This window comes from Lampris incognitus, chromosome 18 (assembly GCF_029633865.1).
Source record: "Lampris incognitus isolate fLamInc1 chromosome 18, fLamInc1.hap2, whole genome shotgun sequence".
NCBI lineage: Eukaryota > Metazoa > Chordata > Actinopteri > Lampriformes > Lampridae > Lampris > Lampris incognitus.
In genome coordinates this window covers 6,363,222-6,385,977 of record NC_079228.1, presented here as the reverse complement: position 1 = coordinate 6,385,977, position 22,756 = coordinate 6,363,222, and the positions used below count along the sequence as shown (strand labels likewise).

Sequence of the window (22,756 nt, the reverse complement as noted above, 5' to 3'; positions counted from 1 at the left end):
GTTGTACTTGGCCAATCACCCCACTCCCCCGAGCCGTCCCGGTCACTGCTCCACCCCCTCTGCTGATCCAGGGAGGGCTGCAGACTACCACAGGCCTCCTCCAATACATGTGGAGTCACCAGCCACTTCTTTTCACCTGACAGTGAGGAGTTTCACCAGGGGGACGTAGCGCGTGGGAGGATCACGCTATTCCCCCCAGTTCCCCCTCCTCCCTGAACAGGCGCCCGACCGACCAGAGGAGGCGCTAGTGCAGCGACCAGGACACATACCCACATCCGGCTTCCCACCCGCAGACACGGCCAATTGTGTCTCCGTAGGGACGCCCGACCAAGCCGGAGGTAACACGGGGATTCCAACCGGCGACCCCCGTGTTGGTAGGCAACGGGATAGACCGCCACACCACCCAGACGCCCCGCCACCTTCTATCTTTAAGGGGTAAACTACATTATTTTTTTGCAGAGTGCCTTAAAATGGCAAATTTCATTAGCCTTTCACTTCAATCCAAAGCTGTCTCTCTCTGACACCACCACACCAGCCTCTGACACCACCACACCAGCCTCTGACACCACCACACCAGCCTCTGACACCACCACACCAGCCTCTGACACCACCACACCAGCCTCTGACACCACCACACCAGCCTCTGACACCACCACACCATCCTGACACCACCACACCAGCCTCTGACACCACCACACCAGCCTCTGACACCACCACACCAGCCTCTGACACCACCACACCAGCCTCTGACACCACCACACCAGCCTCTGACACCACCACACCATCCTCTGACACCACCACACCAGCCTCTGACACCACCACACCATCCTCTGACACCACCACACCAGCCTCTGACACCACCACACCAGCCTCTGACACCACCACACCAGCCAAACCCACACCAGCCTCTGACACCACCACACCAGCCTCTGACACCACCACACCAGCCTCTGACACCACCACACCATCCTCTGACACCACCACACCATCCTCTGACACCACCACACCAGCCTCTGACACCACCACACCAGCCTCTGACACCACCACACCAGCCTCTGACACCACCACACCAGCCAAACCCAACCACACCTCAGAGAAATGACGTATCATGTGATAAAGTGTACAAAATAAGCACAATATATACAGGAGTATTGTACAGGGCAGTGTTGGGGGAATGATAATGTAGTGACTTCTGGGGGCAGCTGGGAACTACCGAAGCCAGGACACAAACCCGGGTCTCCCGCACCATGGGCGACTACGTTAACCAGTTGACTAAAGGGCCCGGCCCGTTAGCCAACCGGCTAGCGAGTCTACTCATTCATGCTCGTTATAATAAAATCCAACAGCCCAAACCTGTCCTGCATGAAAGTGTGAGAGATGAACAAAGGCGTGGTTGGTGAACATCTCAGCCTGACACACTGAGATGTTGGATGGATGATCTTCCATCCGACAGACGCAGGCAGCTTTGCCTTCAGACATGAATTAATTTCACCAACCTCCAACATTGTTGAGGAGGAAGCTCCCTGCAGGAGTCTAACAATCTGATTCTAACTCAACAGCTCAGAGAAAACTCTAAAATCTACAGTATGGTCAGAAGATTACATGAATTAATATACATAACAATTCTTTGACTTTGCCGAGGGGCTTTGCGTCCCGGTTTTTACAGCTTGTGGTTACATTTTAAGTGAGATATGTAATCACAGAGCATTGAATCAGTTCATCTGGACACAATGTTTAGTGACAAACTGATTTGTTCCTGTGGTCTTCTTAGCTGGATTATTGAGCACACATAGCGAGATATGTAATGCTACATACAGCGACACCCACTTTCAACTCATAACATAAATTATAGGAAGCAAAGTTTTAGCTATTAGCAACTGCAATGACTTTGCTTACAAAATAGCAATATTACTGGAGCCGGATCTATATTTTGGAAATATTTGTAAAACTTTCCATTATAGCTCTACGACGCCGCTCAGTGGCTGTAGCAAATGTCAGCTCACATCTGAAATAAACCAAAAGATTCTTAGGTTTCCATTCAAGACTGCTCACCTCCACAGACCGCTCCGGGTAAATGGTTTGACAGGCACTTGAAAAGAGACGGGACTTTTAGATGCCGAGTGAAGTGGATAGTAGGGAGCTGCAAGACCTCAGGTGCCACAATAAGGGTGGGACGACTAAGTGATGAGTGTTTCAAAGTGATGTGGCTGTGGCTGTAACAGGGGCGGAGACAACTGTTGTTGATGCAGCTGCTGCTGTTGAGGTGATGATGATGTTTGCTGGTGTTGATGTGGTGATGATGATGTTTGTTGCTGGTGTTGCTGATGTGGTGATGATGTTTGTTGCTGGTGTTGCTGATGTGATGATGATGTTTGTTGCTGGTGTTGCTGATGTGGTGATGATGTTTGTTGGTGTTGCTGATGTGGTGATGATGATGTTTGTTGGTGTTGTTGAGGTGCTGATGATGTTTGATGGTGTTGTGGCAACGGTGCTGGCAGTGGTTGAAGATGCTGCTGTTGCTGACGTAGCTGGTGCAGTTTTTCCTGTTGCTCGTTTTGCTGGCTTTGCTGCTGCAACTGATCCTGTTCTAGTTTCTGGCAGTCAGGACACGTGTAAGGCACAGTATGGCCATTACGGTCCATCCAGTAAGCCCCATCTGAGGATGGTTTTGGGTTTGAGTTGGAGCGAAGGCAACAACAGTAATGGCTGAGTGGAGAGGATGACATTGGAAGAAGGGAAAGAAAAAAAAGAGATGGAGGAACAAATGAAGAAGTGACCCCAAAACAAAGAAAAACTGAATTTAATGAATGAACAAATGGCTTAATGAATGAATGAATGAATGAACAGAAGTGATTCACAGCAAAGAAAGACATGTACAGGCCGAAAAACTTTATGTGAGTAAGACAGGTATCAGGTGTCAGTCAGACAGGTAACTTACCATGCTAAGTATGTCATGGAGACTATGAATACAAGAAGAACAAACACTCCTGCTGCGACTCCGTAAACCCACATCTTTAGCGTGCCATCTGAAGGGCAAAACATATACACAGATAGTTAGTGGAAAACATGCATACAGCAGGCTAACTAACCATAAATCCACAGGTCATAAGACTCATGAACAATGTCTCTTCAGCTCGTGATCTCCATTGCCACGTACTGACTTTGGCTTTTATGCTGACGGTACACTGCACCGCAAATACCAGATGGTTCAATGTGTTGTTATACACTCAGTCATATGCACAGCATAGTCAATATCTACATATCTTGTTAGCATGTTTATATGACCCATCTACTGCCCCTATGCAATTACACAATTTTAATGCCTTGTCATAATTGCACATTTGCCTAGATCGTCGTTGGCGTCTCTCGTGTCCGAGGATCCATTCCAAGAGATTAACATGTGTGCTTCAAACGAAGATGGGTAAAGCACGATCCTTGAAAAACTCTTGGAGCCGTTCGCTAAAGCCTTGGTTAAAGTGGTGATCAGGTCGTGACGCTGGTCCACACTGCTTGGCCTGGGAGGATCTGGTTCCGTGGCAACACGAGAGTGAAGACGATGGGATCCGCCACAGGTTGCACCCAAGTGATGGTCGGATTGGGAGTCCGGACTGCCCACTTGTGAGGCACTTACGAGCCAGGGGTGTGTGGGGCTCTTATAAACGCCAGTCCGCGGTCCCGCTAGGCTTTAGCCAGCTGAGTGCTGCCCAGGTTACGCCAACTCCACCAGTGAAGTCCGGTCAATACCGCGAGGAGGGGCCTGTCCGGGGTTTGTCACGCATGCAGGAGTCGGTAGCCTGAACCTTTCAGTCTACATCACATGACGCTTCAGCAACCCAAAGATACATTTGCCTAGATGTAATATGTACATTCAGAAAAGCATTTTCCTTCTATATGTTTTGTTCTTACTTTAAGCATCATAAAGATGTCATACAAATATATATCTGTATCATATTTTGAGCCAATTATCTAACTATATTGTATTTATTTTTACCTTTACCCATTTCACTAGCCACAAACTGGCCTATCATTTTGCTGGTTACATGGTTTGTAACTTGAGTAACTTGAATATGAAGTTGGAAACACTGGGTATGTAGTTCCTTCTCTGAACCGAAGGGGGCAGCAGAGGGTTACATTCAGCGACTAAGCGGCACGGAGTCCCCCAGCAGCTCTTCACACTCCTGCTGTGTATATGCTAGTTTATGAACTCATAAATCTGTAAGGTTACATCAAAGGCACAAAGTCCAACAATGTTACCCACTTTGGCTGTTAGTGTCCACTAGCGTATCTCCAAGAGAGCACAACTCTGTTATGTACAACACTACCTGGACCGAAGGGCTGCAGAAACCACGTGCGTCCGGCCCTGCCCGGTGGGCTAGCTGCAGGTTGGGTGGGGTTGAAGGCCCGGATGGTCTTGACGTCTGCCTTGCTGTCGCCTGCTGTGGGGATCTCCAACACAGGGATGACGGTACACTGGTCCAGCAGGCCATCTGACGTCATGACCTCTGTGTAGCCCTCCTCACAGCCACACACCCCCGCCTCAGAAACAAAGGAGAGGGCCAACATAAATGGACTTATATATGTATGGATATACACGGATATAAACGTTGTGTCCAGATGAACCGATTCAGCCTCCTCTGATTTTCTTACCTGGCCTAGTGAGCATGCATCAAGACACAAATGGACTGAACCATTACCCCACATGGACAGCTTTGTGATCACACCGCCATCCTTAAAAAGCTTCTATATAAATTTCAACTTCAGAAGAAAACATGTAAGTGCTCAACCGTGTAATAAGGTACACCAGATGGAAATCTTTCATAAATCTGTTAAGTGTGAAAGCCTGCGGCCTGTTTTGAAAGGTGACATGCTAGGTTGTAGTAGGTTGCCCACTAGACCAGAGGTTCCTTCCAGTTCCCACAGATCTGGCTTATCCCCGACTCTGTTTGCCAGCCTGTCGGCTCGCCACAGGGGTCCTCTCTCTTCCCCCGACAATCTCTGGAGGATAATCTGCCATGTAACAGTCATGTGGCAGCATACGTCCAGCAGCAGAAACGGGGCTGTCATTTGCATAACGGCGGTGGCAGACAAAGAAAAGAGGCACGGTGCAGTTTAGCCCCGTCAGTGTTATTCTAGAAGCGGTTGTATTCAACACCCAGTGGGGGTAGAAATGCTAATGTTCATATAGACGCATTATAATTGTAGGAATACTCCTCACTACCGCTTCTGTTCATCGCCGCTCCACTTAAAACGGTGTCATCCAAGTCAGAGTCAGACCCTGTCTTTCCCAGCAGAGTCTTGAACATACTAGGGATCCGGCTGGCTGCTGCTCTCGTACGGAAACTTAAGACAACATCCTCACGTTGGACATGTCAGCCGCAAATCAACCCGAACTCACGGGTGGACATTTTATAGCCACCGGGTCTGAACATCGCTGTTAATGATTTTTCTCCAATCAGTCACCATTTGCACTTCTCCTCAATTGTTTACGGGAAACTCAGTCAAGTAAAGTCAAGTCAATGTTATTTGTGTAGCCCAATATCACAAATTACAAATGTGCCTCAGTGGGCTTAACAGCAACACAACATCCTGTCCTTAGACCCTCTCATCGGATAAGGAACAACTCCCTAAAAAACCCTTTAACAGGGAGAAACAATAGGAAGAAACATCAGGGAGAGCACCAGAGGAGGGATCTCTCTCCTAAGACAGACAGCGTGCAATGGATGTTGTGTTCACGCAATTTACACAATACAACATTGAAAGAGGATAAACAGAATTATAATGGACTCATAAAATTTATGAAGAATATTATGCGCAGGATGCCATCATATTCTTATTTTTATGAGCCTTAATTTAGTAGAGACACACAGCCTCAGAACAAAGACACAGCTTCGAATAGGAGTCAACACACCGGTATGTGATACTCCCTCACGATGGGCTGGAAACACAACATTCCCTCTGCATTAATCGCTGCTCAAGAATGAAGGATTTACTGAAAACAGATGAAAACACAACTTAAAAAGATATACCATTCAAGTTAATGACTCATTTCAGCCATGCTTATGGTCTAGGGAAGTGCAGCCACTTTCTCAATTTATTCCCATAGCTGGAGAGAAGAGAACCAATTAGTAGTGTTCAGTTTTCGAATACAAGTGAGCTTTTGTCTCATAAAGTGTAGGCATTTCTGAGGTGGAAACTAATTCCCACAGGGCTTACCCCAAAGTCCATGTGATCTTCCTCTAATTATTATAATTCTACATAGGAATGGATCATACTGAGAGTTTGAATTTCAGCTCTGTCTCTCTCTATATATAACCACTCTCTCTCTCTAAGATGTAGCACTGTTGCCTCACACCAAGAAGGTATGAACCCCAGGCCATCCCAGGTCCTTTCTGTGTTCTCCCTGTGTCTGCGGTGGGTTTTCTCCGGGTGCTCCGGTTTCTTCCCACCATCAAAAAGACATGCATGTTAGGGTTAATACTCCTGCCTGTGCCCCTGAGCAAGGCAATGGAAAGAACTGGAGTTGGTCCCCGGACGCTGCAGCTGCCCGCTGCTTCTAGCCACATGGTGGCCCACTCTTTCCAGTTTGTATTGGGATGGTTAAATTAGGAGGATGAATTTCTCCACAGGGATTAATAAAGTACATCTTATAATCATATCTATCTATCTATCTATCTATCTAGCTAGCTAGCTAGCTATGCTATATTCCCACATATACATTCAGAGGTGCATTCAGAGAGGATAATGGGAAGTACTCAACAACAGGCAGCAACGCCCAGCCAGAGTGAAGGGGACTGCGGTGATTTTCTCTGTATTACTACTTCCCTTTTTGTTTGGTTTCCATCATGTGGAAAGCATCCACACAATGTCTATCACCTCCACAGAGGGCCTGGAGAACCTCTCCATGCAGGGCCTGGAGAACCTCTCCACAGAGGGCCTAGAGAACCTCTCCACACAGGGCCTGGAGAACCTCTCCACACAGGGCCTAGAGAACCTCTCCACACAGGGCCTGGAGAACCTCTCCACACAGGGCCTGGAGAACCTCTCCACACAGGGCCTGGAGAACCTCTCCACACAGGGCCTGGAGAACCTCTCCACACAGGGCCTGGAGAACCTCTCCACAGAGGGCCTGGAGAACCTCTCCACACAGGGCCTAGAGAACCTCTCCACACAGGGCCTAGAGAACCTCTCCACACAGGGCCTGGAGAACCTCTCCACAGAGGGCCTAGAGAACCTCTCCACAGAGGGCCTAGAGAACCTCTCCACACAGGGCCTAGAGAACCTCTCCACGCAGGGCCTAGAGAACCTCTCCACGCAGGGCCTAGAGAACCTCTCCACACAGGGCCTGGAGAACCTCTCCACACAGGGCCTGGAGAACCTCTCCACACAGGGCCTGGAGAACCTCTCCACAGAGGGCCTGGAGAACCTCTCCACACAGGGCGTGGAGAAACTAGCGGTCTGGAATTCCGTATTATCATCATTCCAACCTGCAGGGAAAACTGCCCCCAGACTCACCTCTGTGCAGAAGGAACGTGGCTTGTCGCAGGGCGGGTCACAGGACCGGTCAGCCATTGGCTTGGTCGTCACTGGGCATCCACCTGCAGGGTGAAAGGTTAAAGGTTGACTGCAGGCCGTTGTGTCAGTACTGAATGGAAGGAGGGGTTGAAGAAGCAGTGTGAGTGGTGTCATGGTGGCAAGTCCTCACAGTCTTCCACCAAAACACATGAGCACTATACATGCGGCCTAGATTCTCAGCTGCTTTTGTTACACCTCTCCAGTTTTTCTGTGCTGGAGGCCACCAAGATCAAGCAGCCACACCTCTTTCACACACTGTCTCTATCTCTCTCTCCATCCCTCCTTCCTTCCCATTGTCTCTTCTTCTCTCTGAAAACAACCCTGGCTAAGAGTCAGCTCATTGTAATGACGGTGCGTGTGTGGCGTGATGCTGGAATAATCCACTAACTAGCCCTGTGTGAAAAGCACTAAAGAGTCCACTCGATCCAGACAGATGAAGCCTGTTCTTTAACAGCAGACAGCTGTATGAAGACTTAAAGCATGTAGGCGTGAGAACACCTTACATATCGAGGCAGAGTTTCATTGTCCCTCACGAATCATCTGCACTTTGTACGATGCGCTACTGCATTAAAGCTGACACTTCTGTTTCCCCCATCTATGCTGAATAAAGAAATAAAAAAACAACTCTAGAACATTTCTCTTCAAGAGGTAGCCATTGGGAAAATCATATTGTCATGTCACTGCTATATAACAGAGCAGCTAGAGGCAAGAGACAGTTTTTTAAGCATTCATTTTCAGCAGACTGGCATCAGTCAATACTCATTTGCCAGGACGAAGGAGGAAAGATCACAAGTAAACTGAGCAGCACTTCATTTAGCATGACTTGCTGCTCTCACCAGAACAGCTGTTAGTATAATAGTGTGGGATAGGGGCAGGGTTTGACTTTCAGGCGTCCGGGTAGCGTAGCGCCCTATTCCATTGCCTTCCAACACGGGGATCGCCAGTTCGAATCCCCGTGTTACCTCCGGCTTGGTGAGGCGTCCCATCCATCCATCCATTACCCGAACCACTTATCCTGCTCTCAGGGTCGCAGGGGGTGCTGGAGCCTATCCCAGAAGTCATTGGGCGGCAGGCGCGGAGACACCCTGCAGAGGCCGCCAGGCCATCACACACACACACACACACACTCATACTCATTCATACCTAAGGACAATGTAGTACGGCCGATTCACCTGACCTACATGTCTTTGACCCGGGGGAGGAAACCGGGGCACCCGGAGGAAACCCACACAGACATGGGGAGAACATGCAAACTCCACACAGAGGACGACCCCCAAGGTTGGACTACCCCGGGGCTCGTCCCTACAGACACAATTGGCCGTGTCTGCGGGAGGGAAGCTGGATGTGGGTATGTGTCCTAGTCGCTGCACTAGCGCCTCCTCTGGTCAGTCGGGCCACCTGTTCGAGGGGGAAGGGGGGGGGGATACCACGATCCTCCCACGCGCTACTTCCCCCTGGTGAAACTCCTCACTGTCAGGTGAAAAGAAGCAGCTGGCGACTCCACATGTATGGGAGGAGGCATGTGGTAGTCTGCAGCCCTCCCCGGATCAGCAGAGGGGGTGGAGCAGCGACCAGGACGGCTCGGACGAGTGGGGTAATTGGCCGGGTACAACTGGGGAGAAAAAGGGGGCAAAATCCTTAAAAAAAAAAAAGGGTTTGACTTTCATTGGAAGTTGCCCCGCTAGTCAGGTTCATGCTAGGTGGCGCTGAGTTGCAGATGCCGGGCAGAGACATGTGCAGAGTGAGGAACAACACAACAACACATGGCCACTGAGCATACTATGTGTAGCTGGTACATGCAGAGAGCTGATGAGAGCGATAGAGAGCAACTGAAAATGATTCAACTACCAGATATTCAAACATACATCTGCAAAAGATATTAAAATATATATCTGAAAATATGGTAATCTATCACAGGCTCTTGAACATTCATCGATGGCATGCTCAGCAAACCACATGAGCGCCCTCCCCAGCACTGCTCATGTGCTCTGTTAATACCTGAGCAGCACTGCGTGCTAACCTAGCAGGGAAACATCATAATATGGTTCACTACATCAGCACCTCTTGGAAATGATAAGTGACATGATTATAAGGATGCTGGCTGGAACTGGAGGGTAGTGCTATTGGCACTGAGCCGAAAGCTGACATATGATGGACAATGGGATTAAACTTGTGACTCTTTTGGATTAGAACCACATTTTCCAAACGTCTACTGCACCATGCTGTCAAGGAATGTTTGGAGACCGATCTGTGAGGTTTGCACGCTGAAGGAGACAGGCTTAAAATAACCTCTTTATCAGCCTCCTCGGTACCGCATGAGACCTGCACATTAGAAAGCTGCTAAGACCCTCACTGAAACACTGTGGTAACTAACCTGGGTCCCGTGTGCATCCCTTCAGTTTCATCACGTCATAACCTGAGAGGTGGCTTGTATGATATAAGTCATGGTTAGATGGAATATGCTCATGCTCGGGCAGCACGGTGGCACAGTGGTTAGCACGGCCGCCTCACAGCAAGAAGGCTCTGGGTTCGAGCCCCGGGGTAGTCCAACCTTGGAGGTCGTCCCGGGTCGTCCTCTGTGTGGAGTTTGCATGTTCTCCCCGTGTCTGCGTGGGTTTCCTCCGGGGGCTCCCGTTTCCTCCCACAGTCCAAAGACATGTAGGTCAGGTCAATCGGCCGTACTAAATTGTCCCTAGGTGTGAATATGTGTGTGTGCGTGTGTGTGTGCATGTGCGTGTGCGTGTGTGTGGGCACTGCGATGGCCTGGCGGCCTGTCCAGGGTGTCTCCCCACCTGCCCTGCCGCCCAACGACTGCTGGATAGGCTCCAGCATCCCCGTGACCCTGAGAGCAGGATAAGCGGTTTGGATAATGGATGGATGGATGCTCATGCTAGAGGGGCTAGCGTGAAGTGTCAGAGGGTAAACAGACCCAATTCTCTGGGAACGTCATTAGGGAACCGTCAACAGCGTAATAGCAAACAGGTAGGAAGATGTATTAGCCAAGGCAACTGTTCCTACCTGTGACATTTAGTTCATCTGAGCGCTGGCACCACACCTGGCGAGATGAGCTTTTCCACAGCCCGGTCCTCCACTTGTATTCAAAGCACTGGCCCTCTGCAGAGAGTTACAGTCAAGACTACAGTACATGGGTAGTACAAACTGGACTGCGCTTTAAAGATATATGTCAACATGAAAGGTATTGATTGCTTGACACGTACTGACTGCAGAATGTGTTGTGCAGACACAAACTTTACCTCTTAGCTTGTCAGTATTTACTGATGTCATGTTACAGTAAGCTTCACAGAAGGTTTTAGTTGGGTCAAAGAGCAACAACGGACAGAACTGCATGTTTCGACCAGGAATGGACTTGACGTTTGTGTCTGAAACCGACCTCACATGTTCCTTTGTGGATCCCAGTGGGACTGACTAAACTGGACTGACCTGTGCATGGCCGGGCCTCCCACTCTTGCTCTGGACACTGCAGCAGATTCTCGGGCTCCTGAGCCAGCACTGCTCTGGATCGCACCTGGACCGAGCCGAAGCCCAAGTCATCCCCGCCGATACAGCTCAGCTGGCACGGGCTCCACACAGTCCAGTCCGTCAGATAACACTCCCCTGAGGAGAACACAGAGGGTGTCAAGCACCGCAAAACATCACCACACAGCAATCAAGAGCTTAATCCAATCAAGACGAAAAAGTCTAATTAAAATTCATTCAGCCGCTGAAAGCTACCACGGTGTTATTGCACACAATGTGTGTACAGCCATTCAAATGCCAGCTTCCCTCAAAAATGATTGGCACTGTGCAGAATTGTGGTTGGGGAAGAGTCAGAAAGCAGAGCTTACAATCAAATCAAAACTAGACAAGAGCACTCAGTAGAGTACAGATGTCAGTATGTCCCCTTCTCCGGTGCTTGGCCACAAACCCTTTTTTCGCTTACTGGGAAAAGAGAAATAAATACACACACACACACACACACACACACACACACACACACACACACACACGGACAGAAAAAACAGTGTTTTTCCTGCCATTATAAGACTTGTACCCAGCACCCAAGTTGACTGAATGGGAAACATGGGAAAAAAGGTTTTTAATATGCAGGGCTCAAGCTAAAAAATCTACCCAATAAACATGTTTTGCCTGTCGGGCTGTGGATGTGCAGCCTCCGAGGCAGACCCTCACAGGAAAGTGACAGTCTGTCATGAAAGGACAGATATCAGGCTGTCATCAGTTCAAAGCCCCTATTAAAATACACTGCTCAAAAAAATAAAGGGAACACCTAAAAACACAATATAGACCTCGATGAATGAAATATTTCAGCTGAAAATCTTTATTTATTAGACAGAGGAATGTGTTTAGAGCAAAATAACCTAAGAATGATCAATGGAAATCAAAATCATTAGCCCATTAAGGTCTGGATTCAGAATCATACTCAAAATCAAAGTGGAAAATGAGAACATAGGCTGATCCAACTTCTGTGGAAATTCTTCAAGACGATTCAAAATGAGGCTCAGTAGTGTGTGTGGCCTCCACGTGCCTGTATGCACTCCCTACAACGTCTGGGCATGCTCCTGATGAGACGACGGATGGTCTCCTGAGGGATCTCCTCCCAGACCTGGATCAGGGCATCGGTCAACTCCTGGACAGACTGTGGTGCGACATCGCGTTGGCGGATGGTACGAGACATGATGTCCCAGAGGTGCTCGATTGGATTCAGGTCTGGGGAACGTGCAGGCCAGTCCATAGCATCAATGCCCTCGACATACAGGAACTGCTGACACACTCTGGCCACATGAGGACGAGCATTGTCATGCATGAGCAGGAACCCAGGGCCCACTGCACCAGCATATGGTCTGACAATGGGTCTGAGGATCTCATCCCGGTACCTAATGGCAGTCATGGTACCTCTGGCTAGCACGTAGAGGTCTGTGCGGCCCTCCAAGGATATGCCTCCCCAGACCATCACTGACCCACCGCCAAACCGGTCATGCTGGAGGATGTTGCAGGCAGCAGAACGTTCTCCACAGCGTCTCCAGACTCTCTCACGTCTGCCACATGTGTTCAGTGTGAACCTGCTCTCATCTGTGAAGAGCACAGGGCGCCAATGGCGAATCTGCCAACCAAGATGTTCTCTGGCAAAGGTCAATCGGGCTGCACGGTGTTGGGCTGTGAGCACAGGCCCCGATTGTGGACGTCGGGCCCTCATACCATCCTCATGCATTCTGTTTCTCACTGTTTGAGCAGAAACCTGCACATTAGTGGCCTGTTGAAGGTCGTTTTGTAGGGCTCCGGCAGTGCTCCTCCTGTTCCCCCTTGCACAAAGGACCAGATAGCGGTCCTGCTGCGGGATTGTTGTCCTCCTGCGGCCCTCTTCACGTCTCCTGGTGTACTGGCCTGTCTCCTGGTACCTCCTCCATGCTCTGGACACTGTGCTGGGAGACACATCAAATCTTCTTGCCACAGCACGCATTGATGTGCCATCCTGGATGAGCTGCACTACCTGAGCAACTTCTGTAGGTTGCAGATACCGCCTCATGCCACCTCTAGTGGTGAGGGCACTAGCAAAATGAAAAACTAACCAAAGATCGGCCAGAAAAGATGAGGACAGGCAAATGGTCTGTGGTCACCACCTGCAAATCCATTCCTTTTATAGGGGTTGTCTTGCAAATTGTCTAATTTCCACCTGGTGGAAATTAGACAATTTACCAACAGGTGAAATTGATTCACAAATCAGTGTTGCTTCCTAACTGGACAGGTTGATATCTCAAAAGTGTGATTGACTTGGAGCTACATTGCATTGCTTATGTGTTCCCTTTATTTTTTTGAGCAGTGTACTTCAGATGTGTTTAACCATCAGTTGTCTTGATATAAAGTGCATGAAGGTGAATGGCTGCTCTGATTAACTTTCATTCATGATACAACGGTAAGAAAACACAGCTGAGCCATGGGACATGTTTTACTGTAGTCACTGAGCTGACTTCCAGCTGTGACTGTGGTTAATCCTGCTCCTGGAACTGTCTTGCTATAGCAGAGTGTTAACGTTGGAGTCTATAGCAATTCGGTGTGGCGGCGAGGTGATAGAGGGGAATTATTTTTGGTTCCTCCAGTTGTCCTGTCCTGAGGTCAGTAGTGAATGGTTTGCCGGCTTGTCTTGTGCTGAGGTCAGTAGTGAATGGTTTGCTGGCTTGTCCTGTGCTGAGGTCAGTAGTGAATGGTTTGCTGGCTTTTCCTGTGCTGAGGTCAGTAGTGAATGGTTTGCTGGCTTGTCCTGTGCTGAGGTCAGTTGTGAATGGTTTGCTGGCTTGTCCTGTGCTGAGGTCAGTAGTAAATGGTTTGCCGGCTTGTCTTGTGCTGAGGTCAGTAGTGAATGGTTTGCTGGCTTGTCCTGTGCTGAGGTCAGTAGTGAATGGTTTGCCGGCTTGTCCTGTGCTGAGGTCAGTAGTGAATGGTTTGCCGGCTTGTCTTGTCCTGAGGTCAGTAGTAAATGGTTTGCTGGCTTGTCCTGTCCTGAGGTCAGTAGTAAATGGTTTGCCGGCTTGTCCTGTGCTGAGGTCAGTAGTGAATGGTTTGCCGGCTTGTCTTGTGCTGAGGTCAGTAGTAAATGGTTTGCCGGCTTGTCCTGTGCTGAGATCAGTAGTGAATGGTTTGCCGGCTTGTCTTGTGCTGAGGTCAGTAGTGAATGGTTTGCTGGCTTGTGTCCTGTGCTGAGATCAGTAGTGAATGGTTTGCCGGCTTGTCCTGTGCTGAGGTCAGTAGTGAATGGTTTGCTGGCTTGTCCTGTCCTGAGGTCAGTAGTGAATGGTTTGCTGGCTTGTCTTGTGCTGAGGTCAGTAGTAAATGGTTTGCCGGCTTGTCCTGTGCTGAGATCAGTAGTGAATGGTTTGCTGGCTTGTCCTGTGCTGAGGTCAGTAGTAAATGGTTTGCTGGCTTGTCTTGTGCTGAGGTCAGTAGTAAATGGTTTGCTGGCTTGTCCTGTGCTGAGGTCAGTAGTGAATGGTTTGCCGGCTTGTCTTGTGCTGAGGTCAGTAGTGAATGGTTTGCCGGCTTGTCTTGTCCTGAGGTCAGTAGTGAATGGTTTGCTGGCTTGTCCTGTCCTGAGGTCAGTAGTAAATGGTTTGCCGGCTTGTCCTGTGCTGAGGTCAGTAGTGAATGGTTTGCCGGCTTGTCTTGTGCTGAGGTCAGTAGTAAATGGTTTGCCGGCTTGTCCTGTGCTGAGATCAGTAGTGAATGGTTTGCCGGCTTGTCTTGTGCTGAGGTCAGTAGTGAATGGTTTGCTGGCTTGTCCTGTGCTGAGATCAGTAGTGAATGGTTTGCTGGCTTGTCCTGTGCTGAGGTCAGTAGTGAATGGTTTGCTGGCTTGTCCTGTCCTGAGGTCAGTAGTGAATGGTTTGCTGGCTTGTCTTGTGCTGAGGTCAGTAGTAAATGGTTTGCCGGCTTGTCCTGTGCTGAGATCAGTAGTGAATGGTTTGCTGGCTTGTCCTGTGCTGAGGTCAGTAGTAAATGGTTTGCTGGCTTGTCCTGTGCTGAGGTCAGTAGTGAATGGTTTGCTGGCTTGTCCTGTCCTGAGGTCAGTAGTGAATGGTTTGCTGGCTTGTCCTGTGCTGAGATCAGTAGTGAATGGTTTGCTGGCTTGTCCTGTGCTGAGGCCAGTAGTGAATGGTTTGCCGGCTTGTCCTGTCCTGTGTCCTGTCCTGAGGTCAGTAGTGAATGGTTTGCTGGCTTGTCCTGTGCTGAGGTCAGTAGTGAATGGATTTGCTGGCTTGTCCTGTGCTGAGGTCAGTAGTGAATGGTTTGCCGGCTTGTCCTGTGCTGAGGTCAGTAGTGAATGGTTTGCTGGCTTGTCTTGTGCTGAGGTCAGTAGTGAATGGTTTGCTGGCTTGTCCTGTGCTGAGGTCAGTAGTGAATGGTTTGCTGGCTTGTCTTGTGCTGAGGTCAGTAGTGAATGGTTTGCTGGCTTGTCTTGTGCTGAGGTCAGTAGTAAATGGTTTGCTGGCTTGTCTTGTGCTGAGGTCAGTAGTGAATGGTTTGCCGGCTTGTCTTGTGCTGAGGTCAGTAGTGAATGGTTTGCCGGCTTGTCCTGTGCTGAGGTCAGTAGTGAATGGTTTGCTGGCTTGTCCTGTGCTGAGGTCAGTTGTGAATGGTTTGCTGGCTTGTCCTGTGCTGAGGTCAGTAGTGAATGGTTTGCTGGCTTGTCTTGTCCTGAGGTCAGTGGTGAATGGTTTGCTGGCTTGTCTTGTGCTGAGGTCAGTAGTGAATGGTTTGCTGGCTTGTCTTGTGCTGAGGTCAGTAGTAAATGGTTTGCTGGCTTGTCTTGTGCTGAGGTCAGTAGTGAATGGTTTGCTGGCTTGTCCTGTCCTGAGGTCAGTAGTGAATGGTTTGCTGGCTTGTCTTGTGCTGAGGTCAGTAGTGAATGGTTTGCTGGCTTGTCTTGTCCTGAGGTCAGTAGTGAATGGTTTGCTGGCTTGTCTTGTGCTGAGGTCAGTAGTGAATGGTTTGCTGGCTTGTCCTGTGCTGAGGTCAGTAGTGAATGGTTTGCTGGCTTGTCTTGTGCTGAGGTCAGTAGTGAATGGTTTGCTGGCTTGTCTTGTGCTGAGGTCAGTAGTGAATGGTTTGCTGGCTTGTCCTGTGCTGAGGTCAGTAGTGAATGGTTTGCCGGCTTGTCCTGTGCTGAGGTCAGTAGTGAATGGTTTGCTGGCTTGTCTTGTGCTGAGGTCAGTAGTGAATGGTTTGCTGGCTTGTCTTGTGCTGAGGTCAGTAGTAAATGGTTTGCTGGCTTGTCCTGTGCTGAGGTCAGTAGTGAATGGTTTGCTGGCTTGTGAAATATGATCGACTTCTCGTTTTCTTTCAAGACTCATACCCAAATACACAATGTTTTGGTTTTGACACACTTGCTGCCCGATCTGACTCAACCACAGACGTGAGTTGCGCATGCACACAATTGACTCAGCGAGCAGTGACAGAAAGTGACGATGGTTGAGCGAGCTAGAGAGCGAATCAACAGAGAGTGAGGATAGCGAGGTCAACGTTTCTGAATGGTCTAAATCACCGCAACCACGCGAGGTTTTTCATCAGTCAAAGCTCTGCACACAAAAAAAATGTAGTCATGACTGCACAACTCCCCCCAAATTCTTCCCCCCAGTTGTATCTGGCCAATTACCCCACTCTTCCAAGCCGCCCCGGTCGCTGCTCCACCCCCTCTCCTGATCCGGGCAGGGCTGCAGACTACCACGTCTCCTCCCGTACATGTGGAGTCACCAGCTGCTTCTTTTCACCTGACAGTGAGGAGTTTCACCAGGGGGACGTAGCACGTGGGAAGATCACGCTATTCCCCCCAGTTCCCCCTCCCCCCTAAAAAGGCGCCCCGACTGACCAGAGGAGGCGCTAGTGCAGCGACCAGGACACATACTCACATCCGGCTTCCCACCCGCAGACACGGTCAATTGTGTCTGTAGGGACGCCCGACCAAGCCGGAGGTAACACTGGGATTCAAACCGGCGATCCTTGTTGATAAGCAACAGAACAGACTGCTACGCTACCCAGACGCCCCCCCCCCAAAAAAATAATTTAAAAAAAATGGCTGATAGATCCAGTAGCTTCCGAGATTAGCTGCAGGCACACACACACAGACACACATGCGCGTGTGCGATCAAATGCATAATGCCCTGCAGGCCACCGCCTGGTGGGGATCATTAAAATCTCCTCTCAAATGTTTCCCCAACAAAGCCGGGGTCCATATTTTATGTTCGTGTGTCTGTCCAGAAGCTGATCTGAACAGTCTCCATGCATCAGCCAGAGCACTCTGGGTAAAGTGGCATGAAGACATGACCACATCCCTACATATCTGATTAACCATGATGGCACCCATGCTGCACCAAAACAGGCCTGGCGGTGAAAACCACGAGTGCAGGGACACGTCCTGCTGTGTGACTGTGTGCTGTGGCATGCTTCATGGTTCTACAGCTGCCCGTCACCGTGACAGGACATGGTTTTACAGGTGTCCGTCACCGTGACAGGACATGGTTTTACAGCTGTCCGTCACCGTGACAGGACATGGTTTTACAGCTGTCCGTCAAGGTGACAGGACATGGTTTTACAGCTGTCCGTCAAGGTGACAGGACATGGTTTTACAGCTGCCCGTCACCGTGACAGGACATGGTTTTACAGGTGTCCGTCACCGTGACAGGACGTGGTTTTACAGGTGTCCGTCACCGTGACAGGACATGGTTTTACAGGTGTCCGTCACCGTGACAGGACATGGTTTTACAGGTGTCCGTCACCGTGACTGGACATGGTTTTACAGCTGCCCGTCACCGTGACAGGACATGGTTTTACAGCTGCCCGTCAAGGTGACAGGACATGGTTTTACAGGTGTCCGTCACCGTGACAGGACGTGGTTTTACAGGTGTCCGTCACCGTGACAGGACATGGTTTTACAGCTGCCCGTCACCGTGACAGGACATGGTTTTACAGGTGTCCGTCACCGTGACTGGACATGGTTTTACAGCTGCCCGTCAAGGTGACTGGACATGGTTTTACAGCTGTCCGTCACCGTGACAGGACATGGTTTTACAGGTGTCCGTCACCGTGACAGGACGTGGTTTTACAGGTGTCCGTCACCGTGACAGGACATGGTTTTACAGGTGTCCGTCACCGTGACAGGACATGGTTTTACAGGTGTCCGTCAAGGTGACTGGACATGGTTTTACAGGTGTCCGTCACCGTGACTGGACATGGTTTTACAGCTGCCCGTCAAGGTGACTGGACATGGTTTTACAGCTGCCCGTCAAGGTGACTGGACATGGTTTTACAGGTGTCCGTCACCGTGACAGGACATGGTTTTACAGGTGTCCGTCACCGTGACAGGACGTGGTTTTACAGGTGTCCGTCACCGTGACTGGACATGGTTTTACAGGTGTCCGTCACCGTGACTGGACATGGTTTTACAGCTGCCCGTCACCGTGACAGGACATGGTTTTACAGGTGTCCGTCACCGTGACAGGACGTGGTTTTACAGGTGTCCGTCACCGTGACAGGACATGGTTTTACAGCTGCCCGTCAAGGTGACAGGACATGGTTTTACAGCTGCCCGTCACCGTGACAGGACATGGTTTTACAGGTGTCCGTCAAGGTGACAGGACATGGTTTTACAGGTGTCCGTCACCGTGACTGGACATGGTTTTACAGCTGCCCGTCAAGGTGACTGGACATGTTTTTACAGCTGCCCGTCACCGTGACAGGACATGGTTCTACAGCTGCCCGTCAAGGTGACAGGACATGGTTTTACAGCTGCCCGTCACCGTGACAGGACATGGTTTTACAGCTGCCCGTCACCGTGACAGGACATGGTTTTACAGCTGCCCGTCACCGTGACAGGACATGGTTTTACAGCTGCCCGTCACCGTGACAGGACATGGTTTTACAGCTGCCCGTCACGGTAACTGGACATGGTTTTACAGCTGCCCGTCACCGTGACAGGACATGGTTTTACAGCTGCCCGTCAAGGTGACTGGACACGGTTCTACAGCTGCCCGTCACGGTAACTGGACATGGTTTTACAGGTGTCCATCAAGGTAACTGGACATGGTTTTACAGGTGTCCGTCAAGGTGACTGGACATGGTTTTGTAAGATCATAGCATGTGGTTGTGCTGTAAGATCATAGCATGTTGTTGTGCTGTAAGATCATAGCATGTTGTTGTGTGTAAGATCATAGCATGTTGTTGTGTGTAAGATCATAGCATGTTGTTGTGTGTAAGATCATAGCATGTTGTTGTAAGATCATAGCATGTGGTTGTGCTGTAAGATCATAGCATGTTGTTGTGTGTAAGATCATAGCATGTTGTGTGTAAGATCATAGCATGTTGTTGTGTGTAAGATCATAGCATGTTGTTGTGTGTAAGATCATAGCATGTTGTTGTGTGTCAGATCATAGCATGTTGTTGTGTTGATTTGAAGCGCTGCTGGCTGTCCGAAGCAGCAGCTCCACGTCTTGTCAGCTGCCAGACCATATCACACTTAAAACAGAACAGGGAACCATCCTACAGACCTCAGCTCAGACAACAGTCTATTTGCAGCTCCAGCTGTGATGTCTATTTAAAGCAGGAGAGTGTGTTTGTTCCACACATGCAATTTTATTTTGGCTAATTTAGGAATCAGAAAGACTTTGTCATTTCACCTCATGTACTTGTGCACATGAAATGAAACGAAATGCTGTTTCCCCAGCGCACAGCAGTGCAACATGCAGACAAAAACACATCCAGGAACTACAGGAACACAAATACTCAAACTAACACATATATCCAAACTAAACACAAGTCACTGTCCAAGGGAACAAACACCAGCCAGGATGACTGTCAGAACCGCCGGTCTGCATGGGTTAGCAGTTAGCTTAGCCTTTCCTGACGTGTCCTGTCAGACCGCCCTCCGTGTTTCCTCCTCGAGCGCAGCTCCAGGCAGGTGCTGTGGTCCCTGTGGCAACCGGAGGAAGCAGACCAAGCCCTCCCAGCCGATCCAGCACCAGCTCTCTCAGCCAGACACCCTCAACACACCTCCCCGCAGTCCACACGACGACACCAAAAACACCACAAGCAACGCCAGGTGAGGCCGTTGCCAGACCGCCCTCCGTGTTTCCTCCTCGGACGCAGCTCCAGGCAGGTGCCGTGGTCCCTGTGGCAACTGGAGGAAGCAGACCAAGCCCTCCCAGCCGATCCAGCACCAGCTCTCTCAGCCAGACACCCTCGACAGACCTCCCCGCAGTCCACACGACGACACCAAAAACACCATGGTCAATGGCAGGTGAGGCTGCTGCCAGACCGCCCTCGGTGTTATCGGAACTGCCGGTCTGCATGGGCTAGCAGTTAGCATAGCCTGCCCCGCTCCAATGCAGCTCCAGGCAAGGCTGCGGTCCCTGGGCCCACAGCGCAGCAGACCAAGTTCTTGCAGCCGATCCAGCGCCAGCTCTCCCAACCAAGAAGACAAAAACTTAAGATGCAGACGTGGACAAAGACACTGCATCAATGGTACTGGGTGAGGCCGCTGCAAATGCGAAGTAGTGCCACCAACTTCCCACACCGGTTCTGGGTGAGGCCGCTGCGAACGTGAATTCGTGCCGCCATCTTCCCACAACCAGAGTTGTAAAAACCAGGTCCAGAAAGTAAATGTCAAAACCGTGTATTTGCTCCAACCATGGTACTAAACCAGCAGATTTCATTAGCTAGTTTTCCTACCTAGTTGAGGAGTGGTGTTGACTAGAATCTGCTGGTGTAGTGCATGAGTGGAGCAAATACATGGTTTGGACTTTTACTTTCTGGACCTGGTTTTTACACCTCTGCCCACAACGGAACTCTCATTGACTACTTCACATAGTCCATGAGAGTTCCTTGTTTACCTTTGGTAATAGAGGACAGAATCTGCCAGCTGTGGAGTTTGCTGTTTCTCAGGGGCTGTTGGTACTCAGCTAGGTGGAGACGCACTTACCCGGACAGGGGACGATGCAGGGCTCCTGAAGGGTGATCTGTTTGTCTCCATCAACAGAGGGCTCCAGGTCACCACAAAGTTCATCATCCACCAGGCTGCTCTTCCCCTGACGCGACCCATCAGATACAAAGCAGGACACGTTTCGAAAGCGCAGGCCCTCTCCACATCTCGCCCCCTGAAAGAGACAACAGGAAAGCATATTGGTCAAGCACACCTCAACAGTTGGTTCATATCTATCGCAGGCAGAAAAAATATGATCACCGAGCACCAGGTGCTGTTGACACAGCATCCAACTGCTAAGGGCCAGAGCTTTTGGAGGTTTTTGTCAGCTCAATGTCATTGGATTTTTATTTGACAAAAACACATCTGCTAGGACTGTGCTGTGGGCTGCTGAGGAGCTGCTGTATACTGTCACACGTCACAGTCAGAGAGAAAACAACTGTCAGAGGAAAGGAGGGCATCACCATTTTCCCTCTTGAATGTCTGACCCTGTCATCAATAAGCCGTTTCAGGCAAAGGAAAAGGACAAGTGGCAAAGGGAGGACAGGAGGAGAGGACAGAAAGGTTTAAAAGAGAGTGGGCAAAACGTGGCAAGAGAAAGGGAGAAAGAGACAGTCTTGCATGGCTTAGACATCTCAGATTTAATTAGATCCTTTGATGAACTCGATGCAGCAGATGAAAAACAAGAACAGAAAAGTGGAGGTGTGAGATGAGTGACTCCGCAGTCTGGATTTCAAATTCAAAATAGTATTCGTATTTTTGTTCTTCGGTGTGATGATAATGCTCCCAAAATAAGCAGGGTGTGATGACATAATGCAGTTGGAGAAATGGCTAGCCACTGACAGACAGCACCACGTGGCAGTCGGTGATAGTGGTCTGTAGCTCTCCGACAGACAGACAGGTAACAGCGCTTTGGGCTTCAAGTCCAGTCAGTCAACTCACCTCAGACTTGCATTCAGACCAGGAGCTGTAGTGCCAGCTATAACAAGGCTTGACAGGGCAGGGCTTCCACTGCTGCATCTGAGATGGGCATGGCCTTCCGTCCCCTTGAGCAGCCTGGATCACTGTTCGCCTGCGCCACAGCTTGCCTGAAGGACACAACAAAACAAAGTCAATTATTGATGAGAAAGTTGACATCTTGGTAGATCTCACATTTCCATGCCTGCATATATCTTTTTTATGATCTAGAGCAGTGTTTCCCAACCCAGTCGTCAAGGACCCCCATCCCGCAGATTTTAATTTTAACCCTGCATAGGTAACCCTGCTTGTACTCACTCAACCAATCATCTCATAGCACTTAATTATGCAAGGTGTGCAAAATCTGACATTCATTGCTGATTGGTTGAATAACTACAAACAGGTACCTATTCAGGGTTGCAAAGAAAATCTGCAGGATAGGGAGTACTTGATCTAGAGTAAAGTCTGCCCCAAGTTTGTGGTCTACAAAAAATAAAATAAAAAATAATTTCCCTTCATTGTGATATCACAAATGTGTTCATGTTTTCAAAACAATTACAAACCGCATAGCAATAGGAGTCCAAGTCATCCTACGGGAAACTCATCCTAACTGGGGTTTGAACCCCGATTTCTGATAGGAAAGCTGATGTTTTTACCTACTGAGCTATCCAGCTGCCTATGGAGCCATCCTGCATCTACGGTAAAGATTCATGTTCCAACAGGAACCCAGCCACCGAGGATGCACAA

At 49.5% G+C, this 22,756-nt stretch overlaps 1 protein-coding gene across 1 annotated transcript in view; it reads right to left on the bottom strand.

Moving 5' to 3' along the window:
* Positions 1-22,756, bottom strand: part of thsd7aa (thrombospondin, type I, domain containing 7Aa) — a 169,823-nt gene that overhangs the window by 632 nt on the left and 146,435 nt on the right. The window contains exons 21-27 of the mRNA XM_056298137.1: positions 21,995-22,140; positions 21,053-21,227; positions 11,014-11,187; positions 10,591-10,686; positions 7,513-7,595; positions 4,323-4,536; positions 2,939-3,026 (exon numbers count right to left, since the gene is read on the bottom strand). Coding sequence (XP_056154112.1) covers positions 2,939-3,026; positions 4,323-4,536; positions 7,513-7,595; positions 10,591-10,686; positions 11,014-11,187; positions 21,053-21,227; positions 21,995-22,140 — 976 coding nt within the window. The remainder of the gene's footprint in view (positions 1-2,938; positions 3,027-4,322; positions 4,537-7,512; positions 7,596-10,590; positions 10,687-11,013; positions 11,188-21,052; positions 21,228-21,994; positions 22,141-22,756) is intronic.